The 13,129-nt window shown below is 41.6% G+C and overlaps 1 protein-coding gene and 2 long non-coding RNA genes across 3 annotated transcripts; 2 read left to right on the top strand and 1 right to left on the bottom strand.

Moving 5' to 3' along the window:
• Nucleotides 1-2,575: 2,575 nt before the first annotated feature.
• LOC148846779 (FCS-Like Zinc finger 13-like) lies at nucleotides 2,576-4,043 on the top strand. Its single transcript, XM_088948537.1, has 2 exons — nucleotides 2,576-3,248; nucleotides 3,532-4,043. The coding sequence occupies exons 1-2, from the start codon at nucleotides 2,647-2,649 to the stop codon at nucleotides 3,698-3,700; spliced, it is 771 nt and encodes a 256-aa protein (XP_088804663.1). The 5' UTR covers nucleotides 2,576-2,646; the 3' UTR covers nucleotides 3,701-4,043.
• Nucleotides 3,244-11,017, bottom strand: LOC148846778 (uncharacterized). Its single transcript, XR_016100387.1, has 4 exons — nucleotides 10,558-11,017; nucleotides 5,614-5,958; nucleotides 5,409-5,481; nucleotides 3,244-3,901 (listed from the first exon to the last, which is right to left on the bottom strand). It is a non-coding gene; the product is annotated as an uncharacterized LOC148846778 (long non-coding RNA).
• A 540-nt stretch (nucleotides 11,018-11,557) lies between these two features.
• Nucleotides 11,558-12,594, top strand: LOC148846777 (uncharacterized). The gene is made up of 2 exons (XR_016101173.1): nucleotides 11,558-12,116; nucleotides 12,379-12,594. It is a non-coding gene; the product is annotated as an uncharacterized LOC148846777 (long non-coding RNA).
• The last annotated feature ends 535 nt before the right edge of the window (nucleotides 12,595-13,129 follow it).

Here is a 13,129-nt window from a genome sequence, read left to right as displayed (position 1 = left end):
TTAGTGGGGTTTGGTCGGGGAGGAGTTGTTAAAACATGGGCCGTGGCCCATGGTTTAGTTTAACCGCTTAGAACTAAAGTGACACGTGTACGATGAATGTTCTTATGAAGTGGATACGCAAGTCGTTCTCAAGCAAAAGAGAGGAATCGGCCCCACTCAGACGTCCACATACCTAAATATTCCGTAAATTTCTTTTTTTTTTTCTCTTTTTTTTTCGGGGCGAAGAATTATTCCGTAAGTCAGCACTCGAGGGCTCATTAGTCATCACAAAAGAGGCAGCGATGACAATTGCAGGATCGTTCTTTGGATATAAATCAATCATCCCGATGAGAATTTAGGTTGTGTTTGGTTCGAAAGAAAATGTAGGGAAAGGAAGGAAAATGTGAGGAAATTTTTACAAATCTTGTATATATTTTTCTTTTTTTTCCTTAGTTTATCTTTTCCTTCAAACCAAATATAGCCTTCAAGAAAAACGTCGATCATTTGCATTAAAACGTGAAAGTGGGGGTCTGTAGACTGTAGCTGTAGGAGGGGAGGGTCGTATTTGGAATGACAAAAAAAATCCTTATTGGACAATTGGATGTCTGTGATGTTATTTTGTTAACTGTTACTGCCTTCGACATCCATGTGAACTGAAACCTACGTAATTTCACTTGTTCTAAATTCTAATATAAAGCCCAAATCCTAATATAGGTTATGTAATATCTTATTTCACTCTTTTAATTTTATAATTTTTAGCTTGTTCCTATCCAATCAAATACCTCAAAAACAGTGTTGCCTAAGATATAATTATATATTTATTTTCAAATAAAAAATCACATGCAAAATACAAAAGATAAAATAGTAATACTTACTACCTAATACTTATTACTAATATGTACTTTTTATTATTTATGATATTATCGTGCTCAGGCTGTGCTTATTTAAAAAGTCCTATTATATTTTGTAAACTTTTCTTCATGTGAGAAAATTATTTTACTCACTTGAGAGATGGATATTATTTACCGTCCGGATCTCCTGTCCACATTTATCTGTCACACATGGAGAATATTTCATCATCTGCATAGTATTATGTAGGGGAGATGTTCCCAATTCACAGGGGTAGCGTGTTGTGGGTAGACATGGGCAGGAGATTCTTACCTATTGAAACTAAATTTACCATGGAGCCTAAAGCTTAGGTGAAAATAAAATAGTAAAATTGGTCAATGGAAATCATTTTCCTGTTGACCAACTTTCCCCTCCTACTTCCCAAAAAACAAATGAGACATTAAGGTATAATATATAAGGTGGGATTTTTTGAAAACTAAAAAGTATGAAAACATATATCCGCATGAATATAATATACAAATACAGGAAATATTCCTAACTCAATAGCACAAATACAGATATATTCGGCACAAAACCTTTCACCTTTGTATATAATATTTTTAAATCTTACATTATACATATTTACTTTGATTTGAGGAAATCCTGACTCATATCATATAACACCAGATCCTTCAGGGGACGGCTAAAGCGTCCTTACAACACTCAAAAATTAAAAAAAAAAAAAAAAAGGAACATAACAACCGATCCCCTTTGGTATCATGAACTCGGGGCAACACCAATGTATAAACTTTTTTTGTGTTTTTTTCCCCCTTGTGGAGTGTGAACCAATACAATCAGGAGGAATGCCCCTCCTCCATAAAGAGAGATACTGAAGACCAACTATTAACGACCAGGCCATAGAATGAGTAATAAGGTTTTCCTTCATCCCGACGACTATTGAGAATTCTTTCGCAAGACAGCAATCAAGATTCAAAAATCGTCGTCCATGATCGCCTTAAACCTCCAAGGCACATGTAGGAATTGGACACAGCATCTAGCATCTTTTCCTTTCCCGAAACGTCGAAGATGACCTTGACGACAAGTGACAATCAGGCCCACAAACACTTGAGTAAGTCATCAAGGATCACCGTTAACCCAAGTCCAAGCAGAAAGCAGAGAGGGAGTGAGACAGAGGAATAGGATTATAGCCTTAGGCATAGGTTGAGGATTCACACATTGTTGGTTATTCGTTGGTCCAAAGGATATTTTGAAGACGTTAGGGTTTAGGGCTGACCAGCACCACAGAGTATCAGCACCCATCAGGGACGGGGGACCTACCAGCTACCGGGTATTTATTAGCTACCACCATCGGTGTTCATTCTGCTTTGCGTCAGATCCCGGTGGTTCTGGGTCAGATCTCGGCATCGAGATCAATCAATGGAGTTGGAGGTTGGAATCTATTAGGCCGCTGATATGTGATGTTTTATAGACTCCTTCAAGTCCGTTTCTCTCCACTCCAGTACTGTCTGTGTCGAATCGAGTCTAACGTCTATTACTTTATTTTATTTAATTTTTAATAAAAACTTTCTTGGTTGATGGGTTGATGCTTTGATGGGCCAGGGCCAGGACCAGGACCAGGACCAGGACCAGGACCAGGTTTCTTTTGTTTATTATTTATTAAGTTGTTTTTCTGCTAAATTATTAATCACCATATAATTCCAAACCATGGGCTAATCCCATCCCCCACACCACATAAATAAATAGAGAGCGAGCATATACACTAGGGAGGGGAGAAGCGGAAGCCCCATCTTCACTCAACATATATAATTCTCTTTCAACATGTTGGGCAAGATATCCCGGCCGGCGATCGGAAAGCTGCCGGACCCATTGCTCTATGGTGGTGAGCGATCCGCAAATCAGGACCTAATTACAAGCCCCAAAAACCCCATAGGCATCAAGATATCATCTCCCAGAGGCTCGAAGAATTGTGATCTTGGCGCAGTCGGGTTGGGCATCGTGGCCGCTCTAGATAAATCGGGTAGTAAGGGTAATGAAATCTCACCAAAATTTATCGTCAGTAGCTTGAATTTTAACCGGTCTGATCCGATTTCGGTCGCTGTTTCTGCCACAACCTCTGCGAAGATTATGGGAGGTTTAGGCATGGAAGAGGATTTGGAGAGCTATACCAGTGTTACTTCTCGTGGACCCGACAAGGCCACCTTCTCAAGAGTAGTGTATTTTGATAGAGTACGTGAGGATGGTAACAGTAGAGGTTATGACAAAATAGGTTTCGATAAGAGATGCAAGAACAACTTGGGTGTCTTCTACGAGTCACCGCCGAGATGCACCGGAGATATTCCTGTGATTCCGACGTCGGATTTTCTCAGTTCATGTTACTTGTGTAGGAAAAAGCTGCACGGGAAAGACATATATATGTACAGGTACAATACAATACAACATCTTCTTCTTCCTCTTCTTATATCATAAATAAATTAATTCACAAGTGCTAGCTAGGATTCATCTATATATATGGCTGCCCGTCGAAGTGTAAATCCACGGTTGAGCATGAATAATGGGTTGTAGCCCACACTGATTGCTCGCGCGGTGCCATTGGATCAGCCAATAGTCTTAACCGAATAATAGTAAGAACCCGGTACATATAACTTGTGATGAGAAGAGCCTAATTGTGCATATATAATTAATGTGTGGTATATATATGTGCAGAGGAGAGAAAGCATTTTGTAGCTCAGAGTGTCGGTATAGACAGATAGAGATTGATGAATACAAAGAGAAATGTGGGCCTGAAGTTTCAAGATCGGTCGACATGTGTTGTTCGCCATACTCTACCGGTACCGGAGGCCAACTCTTCTCTACCGGTATCACTGCCGCCTAGCAATATCATCATCAACTAGCACAAACAAATGCTTGCATAGTTTTGCGGTGGCGGTGGCGATGGTGGTTGTGCAACCAGGGAACAACTCTTGGAATGATAGACAATCCGAGATACAGATACATGCGGCAACAATAACAATAATTATACGTAAGAGCAGTAGAGCACTAATCAGTCGGAAACTCGGAGTTTGATATATGATATCTGAAAAACAATTGACCAATAAATTGGAATCATAAACGTGAAGAATAAGATGTTCTTTTGGCGTAAAATATTTTGCATATGCATTGTAATGAAAACTAAAAGCCCGGATGTTGTTAAGATGATCATCCACGTTCTTATTTTCTTTTGGGTCTTTTTTACTTTTGCTATCCCTGATCAGAATAAGCATACTCACAAATTTTGAATGGAGAAAAATGGGCATGCACGAAGGTAATATCCTGGAAAAAAAATATCTAAATCATTTCCTACAATAAGATAAGACTCGAGTGTCGAGAGGCCAGCTGGATCTTTCTTTGATGAATACAAAACTGATGCATGACTCCACGATCAGCAAAGTGGTGAAAGTGATAATTTCTCATCTCAAACTACAAGCGATGAATAAGTCGGTATACTGGTATTTGACTGAAACCCCAGGATTTCTCTTATACCAACCCCAGGGTACATTTAGCATTTATAATAATTAAGGGTCATTTTGAAAGGAAATTTTGGTTCGTGGAATTTTGGTTCCTATTCAACAAGCATATTTATGTGGGGTTTGGAAAATTTTATTTTTCTTGGGTAAGTAATACCCATTTCCTAGGTGGATATATAACTTTTTTATTCCTACATGATAAAGAAAAATTGACAACACGTAGATGGGATAAAATTGCCCCTGCCCCTTTTAATAATAGAATTTTAGGACTAAATGTCTTATTTACCTCGCAAATAAAAGAATCTGGGTAAATGCACCTACCCAGGTAAATAACTTCCCAAAAAGTGATCGGGCCTAAATATAGTTCAAAAGTGGTCTACGTATAGGAGAAAGATCCACCCACCTAAGACTGCAACTTGGGTCGGATTAGACTGAAGTTTGGGTTGTGGTTGAGAGACCGGATCTGCTCCGTACACAGGGTGCCTCACACACACATCCTACCATGCATTGGGAGCATCTCCCATACTTATAAGTTACTATTCACAGGAGATGTTCCCAATGCATGGTGGATGTGCTTGTGAGGCACCCATGTGTGGAGCAGATCCCGTTCCTAGGGTTGACAACTTGTGCTTGTGCAACCCAAACCTGACAATATATATATATATTAAAATTATATTATTTTTTGCTGATATGACAATTGAATTGGTTTTTAAAAACAAAACCAACCATGTTGTCAAATAATGCCTTAATGACAATAATTTTCTAAAACCTAATAACTATGTTCTTTTATACACATAATAATGCTAAAATTCAATGAACTTGACTCTTAAGTCTAGAAATAAGAATATTTGGCAAAAGGTAGTAGTGACGTCAGGCCAACCCAAAGTTTTAGGGTTGGGGTTTCAACAGCTCATGTTGGGTTAGGGTTGACCTTAATCCAACCTAACCCAACCTGAATTCACCTCATCAGATTGTATTTTAGACCTTATTATGTGCACTTTCCTACTTATATCTAAATTATGTTTCTAGTTTGTACAACAAAAATTTAAAAAGAAAAATTATTTTGATGAAACATACGTGATGGTGCGCGATCTAGAAGCTCCTAACGGGAGAGTTATCTGGACGTACTCGAGTGATGAGTTGGAGCAAACTGCAAAACAGAGATCAGTGACTGGGGTGGATGACCCATGGAGGTCACTCCGATGCTTAAGTCAATATTCTGTTGTGGTTGCGAGCTAGAATTTGAGTGCTAGAGAGTTTGGATGTAAGTAATCATGCGTACCTGGACCATGGAGGGATTGATGCCTTTATATAGCTGAGCTATCGCAGGTTTCCCAAAACAGTTCCGAGATCTGCGGCCTATATGGACAAGATCTGTTTCCGCTTTAGTCGGGGAGTAACGTATCAGCCAATGAACCTTATTGTCGCTGCCCGATCCAGGTGAGGAAAAGATAAGGCTTGTCGTTATGCAGTGTGATCCCGTAATATTTAGAGTTTGCTGGGAAGCTATTGCAATTGATTACGTGTTACTTCGGTTCCTGGGCCCCGAACTCGATTAGGCGCCGAGGTGGCCAAACATCCAAACTCCGCATACTACTGACCATGCTCCCCTTGCTGAGTTATCATTCTACAGGCAGATCACATCCACATGACCTTTATTTACTAAGTCGTGCCAAATTATCTCTCATTAGTACATAAATTGAAGTCTATATTTTCTTTATCCTTGTAATTGTCGATGCCTTTGTTTAGGATTTTGATTTTATCTTTTATATCATGATAATTGATTATTTGGTTATGTTAAAGTATGGTTTTTCCTTTACTATTTTCATTAATTACATAGTACATAGGTGGTTTAGCTCCTCTTTTAAGGAATGCTCATGGAAGCAATTCCATTTACATGACGGAAATAGCCGATCAATAGCCGTTAAGGCGCCTAACTCAATGATAAAGGAGGTAAGGGTGCATGAGACAACTAGGAGGTTTGCCTAAAAGAAACCACCTTGAAAGAGTGTATAATGTGTCACTCATCAAGCGCTCTTGCAATTTGTCAAAGCTGTGTGATGTAAAAATGCACTGATAGGGGAGTGTTTGACTTAGAGGAAAGCACACACACAAGCAAGTATGGACAAAGAAGTATAAAAAAAAATTTAAAAAGAAAATTAAAACAATAAGGTCAAAGTCCTCCCTTACTCTGTTAAATCTACCCAAAACAAAAGAAGTGATGGGAAGGAAGTACAAAATTTATTTAGATGAGGAATGAGTAATTTGGGCTATGTTTGGTTTGAAGGAAAAGGTAGGGAAAGGAAGGGAAAGACAAGAAAACTTATACAAATCTTGTATAGGTTTTTCTGTCTTTCCCTATCTTTTCCTTCAAACCAAATAAACCTTATGGTAAATGTTAGTGGGCAAGAAAAAAATGGCTTATGATAAAGTTAAAGTCATACAATAAATCACCACCTACAAATAGAGGTGCCAATAGATAATGTTTGTGTTGCACCCTATCTGAATCAAAATCAATTTGGATGGGTTAGACATGCGAATAAACATATTCAATTAGAATCAATCTAGACTTAATGGTCCAAAATATTTATTGGATTAGATTGGAGCTGGTCCATTCATAATAGATTTATATTAGACTGGGTCAAGTTAACCAATTAATATTTGATCTATTGATAGAAAATAAGAGTACAAGTGTCAATGGACTAGGTTTAGGTTGGACAAAATCTAAATTAAGGGGAGGGGGAGAAGGGAAAAAATAGAGGTAATCCCTGCTCTAGCTCTCTCATTTCTCCAATATCATTTACAAGCTCTCTACAATTAGAATGCTAACTTAAGCGTTGGAGAGTCCCCACCGGTAAAATACCCCTGGGTCCTCTGATTTAGTTCTCGCAGGTTCCTCAGCTCCCGCCACCTACAAAGAGGAGGAAGAGATGGAGTTCTCGCAGGTCCCTTAGCTCCCACTGCCTACAAAGGAAAAAAGATCACCTCATGCAGAGGACAATCGGGTTGCGCTGCACCAGGGAGCTCCACCATTCTCTGAGTCACATGCTGCCTAGGAGTAGGGAGCTCGCCACCAGGGAACTCGTCACCAGGCAGCTTGCCACTAGGTAGCTCGCCACTAGGCAGCTCGCCACCAAGCATCTCGCCACTAGGCAGCTCGCCACCTCACAGGCAGCTCGCCACTAGAGAGCTCGTCACCAGGTAGCTCGCCACCAGGGAGTTCGTCACCAAGTAGCTCACCACCAGGCACTTCACCACTAGGTCAAATGACGAGGTACTTAGCCAAGAAAATTGATACACCACAAAAATTGGTACGTGACCGGAAACGGTTACATCAATTGGTGTCGTCTATGGGAACACACTACAAAAAGCTAAGTTCTCATCCTACAAAAGCTAACTTCTCATCTTACCAAAGCTAAGTCCTCACTTTTTAGAAATTGAAGCTATCGCTTTATAGTTTACATTTTTTATGAACTCAAAGACTATGCAGGGAGCTAGCAGACTAAGTAGCTCTATCAACCTTACTTTCAATTCAGATAAAGCCTCATCAGCCCTCTCCGCAAGGTCCCCCTACAAAGATGAGCTCTTCGTGGCTTCCGTGGGAGCTGGCGGCCAATAGACTACATAGGCGCCCTTACCGGTCGAGCCTTCCAAAGCTCCCGTGTGAGTTGGCGACCTAAAGTTAGTAGTGCTGCCCCCAAAGGTCGAGCTCCTAGTAGCTTCTTGTAGGAGTGGGTGACCGACATTACGAAGTTGATGCAGCGCAATCATAGCTCAGCACCTCACTGGTAGCTCGGCACCTGGTCAACTCGACACCTTGCAGGTAGCTCAGCACCTGGTCAACTCGGCACCTTACAGGTAGCTCGACACCTGGTTAGCTTGGCACCTTACAGGTAGCTCGACACCTGGTTAGCTTGGCACCTTACAGGTAGCTCGGCACCTTGCAGGTAGCTCGGCACCTCACTGGTAGCTCAACGTCTGGTCAGTTCGGCACCTCACAGGCAAAACCTACGGGCCACATTACTACTGAAGACCTAGTCGCCTCTCCAGCACAGGCAAAGTCAAAAAAGAGTAGACTACGAGTCACTTCCAAAGCCTATGAGCCACACTATTGGTAAATACCCAGTTGCTTCCTCAGCATGAGCAAAATCAGTAAAGGTGAACTATAAGTTGCCCCCAAAGCCTGAGGGCCACACTACTGAACTGGTGGAAACCTCCTCACCTTTTTGGCAGCTCGCCACATACAGGCAGCTCCCAAAGCCTAAGGAATTGGATTAGCACTTACTAGCTCGTCGACTTACAGGCCAAAAGAAATCTACTCCCTTCGCTGAGTTACTCTCAGCTCAGGCACCGGTTTGGTCGGCCTGGCGTGACCTGCACGCGGCTTGCGTGCTACCTGGCGCGGCCTACGCGACCTGGCCGACCTGGACCAGCCTGGCACATGATCCGACCTGGCCGACCTAGCCTCCCATAAGACGCCCACTGATAAACTTGGCATGCATACCCCACGAGCTCGATAGCTCACCAAAGAGCTCGCCAAGGAGCTAGGCAGCTCGGCAGAGCTCGCCACAAGCAGCTCGGTATAGCTCCCCCCGGGCAGCTCGCCACTTGTAGGGTAGCTCGGTACAGAAGAGTAGTTTGGCGTATCACAGGAAGATCTCCTGCCTGACAACCTGGCCTAGACACCGACCCGCTGACTGACATAGGTGCCGACCTGACAACCTGGCCTAGGCACCGACCTGGCCGCCTGACACAAGCGCTAGTCTGACAACCTCGAGGAGTTCACCATCGTACCCCGGTTCTGACGGGATGTGACAAGTCTTACCGTTTGAGGGCTTTTCACCCACCTAACCCGCGAGGACTCCAGTATATAAAGACCTCACCCCCCAAAGGGGAGGGGGAGAAGGGAAAAAATAGAGGTAATCCCTGCTCTAGCTCTCTCATTTCTCCAATATCATCTTCAAACTCTCTACAATCAGAGTGCTAACTTAAGCATTGGAGAGCCCCCGCCAGGAAAATACCCACGGGTCCTCTAATTCAGTTCTCACAAGTCCCTCAGCTCCCGTCGCCTACAAAAAGGAGGAAGAGATGGAGTTCTCACAGGTCCCTTAGCTCCCACTGCCTACAAAGGAAAGAAGATCACCTCATGCAGAGGGCAATCGGGTTGCGCTGCACCGGGGAGCTCCGCCATTCTCTGAGTCACAGGTCGCCTAGGAGTAGGGAGCTTGCCACCGGGGAACTCGTCACTAGGTAGCTCGCCACTAGGCATCTCGCCACCAAGCATCTCACCACTAGGCAGCTCGCCACCTCACTAGCAGCTCGTCACCAGGTAACTCGCCACCAGGTAACTCACCACCAGAGAGTTCGTCACTAAGTAGCTCACCACCAGGCAGTTCACCACCAAGCACTTCACCATTAGGTCAAATGATAGACCACAAAAATTGGTACGTGATATTGGAGAAATGATACACCACTAAGTAACTCACCACCAAGAAAATTGATACACCACAAAAATTGGTACGTGACCGAAAACGATTACATCAAATACAATAAGGGAAAGTTTCTTAAACTATCCCTATTATTTTGTTAATTGGGAAACTGTATTCTTATTGTTTAACTGTTCTCTTAAACTATCTCTACTTTTTTTGACAATTGATTAGCTCTACCTCTATTAATGTTCTGCCAAAATCTGTAAATTTCTTTAAAATCACGTGACCTATAAATTTCTTTAAAATCCAATATTTTCCTTCGCCCCTCTTTTGTAACTCACGTAAGAATCATCTCCCGTGAGCAGTATTGTTACACCGGTTCTCCCCTTCCTCTTTGTACTTCGTAATCTCGTCGGCGTTTTCTGGCACTTCCCCGTGCCAGAGATTCTCCCATTGTGTCTCTGCCGAATCTAGGCAATATGGAATTTGAGGGGGATGATTCGCCAAATTAATCGAAAGAATGAAAGCTTATCTAGAGATAAAGAGTTATGTTTTTGGGCTTCTGAGATTGATTTTGTGCGATCAGAAAAGGTTTGGACGTTCAGAGTTCCAGAATTGAAAAAACACAGGGAGAAGTAGTTTTCGGTCTGGCCGACGACAATTTGAAATTAGCTAGGCTTGGACGTTAGAGAAATCCTTGATTGAGTTCCTCCTTGCAGTGGCCAAAACAGTCTTGTCTATTATCAAATTATCAATGGTGAGGAATAAGACGTGGGTGAGCTGGTGAATAATATTACCTGTAGAGATGATGACTGATGAGAGCTTGAGCGGTGGGATTCAGGAGAGTTCTAGCCCAAGGGAGAAAGTTGGCCACTAGTGGCTATTGATGTTGATCTCCGCAACAGTCGCGTCACTGCTGCTCTTTCTCTTTCTTCTTTCCTTTGTTTGTGTATTTTTCTTTGTCCTTGTGGCTGTTGGTGGTTGTGGAGGTTGCTGCGCCTGCTGCTGCTTTCTTTTCACCCTTCTTCAAAATGTCTCTCCATCGCTTGGATGTTGATACCACGGATGGTGCTCACTCAGGCAACACGGCTGATGACTCTGGTCTTGGCTCCACAACCACGTCACCCATTCTGCAAATTGGGGGTTTGCGTTTTAGGTTGTGTTATAGTTGGTGAGGATGTCGATGAGGACTTTCCGGTTCTGAGTCTGGGGATTAGCCATCCGTGAGGATGTCATAGAATGGCGCAAGTCCATCATAAATATATGCTCTATAATGGGAAAGGAAGATGGAAGGAAAAAGGGGGAGGGCAAATTTTTATTGGTTGGATTTTATTTTGAAAATTTGAAGAAAACGGCCTCCAAGTTCCCCCAATCAAACTCCGTTGGAGGTAGTGACAGTGAAGGAAAACGTCCATCTGAATCGGCCTCCAAGTTCCCCCAATCAAACGCTGTTGGAGGTAGTAGCAGTGAAGGAGAATGCCCATCTGGATTTGCTTCGATGCCACCAATAGACACCACCTGTTGTTAAGAGAGAGAGAGAAGGAGAAGAAGAAAAGTGATAGAGAGAGTGAGTGAGAGATATATGTAATAAATATATCGATAATTTTGATATATTTATTACATTAATTATTGATGTATTTCAGTGTAAAATTACATGTTTACTAAATGTCTACAGAGATTCCGGTTGTTTTTCTTTTCCTTGTATCCCACAATAACGCATAACGCATGCTGAACTCACTTAAAGGGGCAAGGTTTTATTTGGAAAATACTTGTTTTTGTAAGAGAGAGAGAAAACATAAAAGAAGAGTGAGATGCCCAAACATTTCCCGTGAATAATAAGTACGGGAGATGTTACTCATGCATGATAGAATGTGATGTGCGTGTGAGAAGCAGATCCGGTCTCGCCCATGTGGGGTGCGATGTTATGCGAGTAAATGTGGGCAGGAGATTCGGAATCCAATTGGAGCCACTTGAAAATTTGCGGGAGTCACTTCGAAGATTTTCTTTTTCTGATATTTGCGTATTTGATGATATGCATCACCTGATAACCTCCTCCCAGAGTCGGTGGTTGCGGAAACTGAATCCGCGTATTCTTCTGGAGCGAACCATAGAAAAATCGAAAAAGGGTTAGAAATGCGGGCAAATCTCCAGCACGGGCTCAACCTTACGTTTCACTCTGCGGAACTGCTGTCTATTCTACAACCTCTCAAGCGTGTACGAAGAATGGGATCGACGAACCAGCCAAGCACTAAGCGAATGCCTTCTTCTTCATAATTTAATCTTGCGATGCTATGCATTGCAATTCTAGTGGGATGAATCAATTAAAGGAACCGAATCAAGTGTGGAGACATCAGAGGTAAATCCGTCCTTTTTGTGACTGTGAGTTGGGTTTCATTCAGTTTTTAATAAATTCTTCAGTTTATTAGTTATAAAACACAACTTTTGTTTCGTTTATATATATATTAAAAAATTGTAAAAGTATAAGGTTCTGTCAATCAAAAAGAATCTATGTACAATAAGGGACTGGGAAAAAAAGGATATACTGTAGTGTATTTTATTTATAATGGAAAGGTTGTTTTTCTGTGAAACTTACTGCCTACATGATTGTCATTGCCCAGACATTATGGTGAACATGGATAAATGAAGAACCATATAGGATATAAAAGGTAAATGCTATGTTTTCAGTTATTCTAATCTGTTGGTTTTTTTAGTGGATGCGTCACTTTTAGTTGTATCTTTGCTGGATTGTTGGTTGATATGGTTCAATGTTCATGCCATTATGATAACTGTTTAATACAAATTTCATATTTCTCACAAGATTAAAAATTTTGACATAATACGCCCCGTATTGGCAGGTGGTCAATACGCCTTTTTTGAAGCTTCTCTTAAAATTCGAAGTGTCTATACACCCCTTCTAGCATTTTGGGTGTATCAATACTTTGAACCTTGTTTTATCATGCCGAATGCAAGTACATGTAAATGAAAATAATCCATCTTATGTATAGTTAAAAATTTGAAAACTACACACTTCTAATTGAAACAATTTCCCAGCATCAAGTTTGGCTTTGGTCAGGACAAGCCTGTGCTTACACAGTTCCAACAGCCTCTTGTAATTTGCATTGGAAATATCTATTGACGAAATAAAGCACATAAATAGAGAAATATTCCCAATGCAAGGCTGAAAAAGTTGTTCGAATGGGCTTTGCCCTGACAGAATCCGGACTCGTGTTTTTTTTCTGATTTGGAGTCTTTGGACAGCTATTCTTGATAGATATCTGATTAAGGATAACTTACAAAGAAGGGGAATGAGGCTGAATAGTGATTTGTGCAGGTTATGTAATACTTGTACAGAAGCTGTGAGCCATTTAT

This window comes from Nelumbo lutea, chromosome 6 (genome assembly GCF_056320005.1).
Source record: "Nelumbo lutea isolate HS-2025 chromosome 6, American lotus-T2T, whole genome shotgun sequence".
NCBI lineage: Eukaryota > Viridiplantae > Streptophyta > Magnoliopsida > Proteales > Nelumbonaceae > Nelumbo > Nelumbo lutea.
This window is presented reverse-complemented; position numbering and strand designations above follow the sequence as displayed.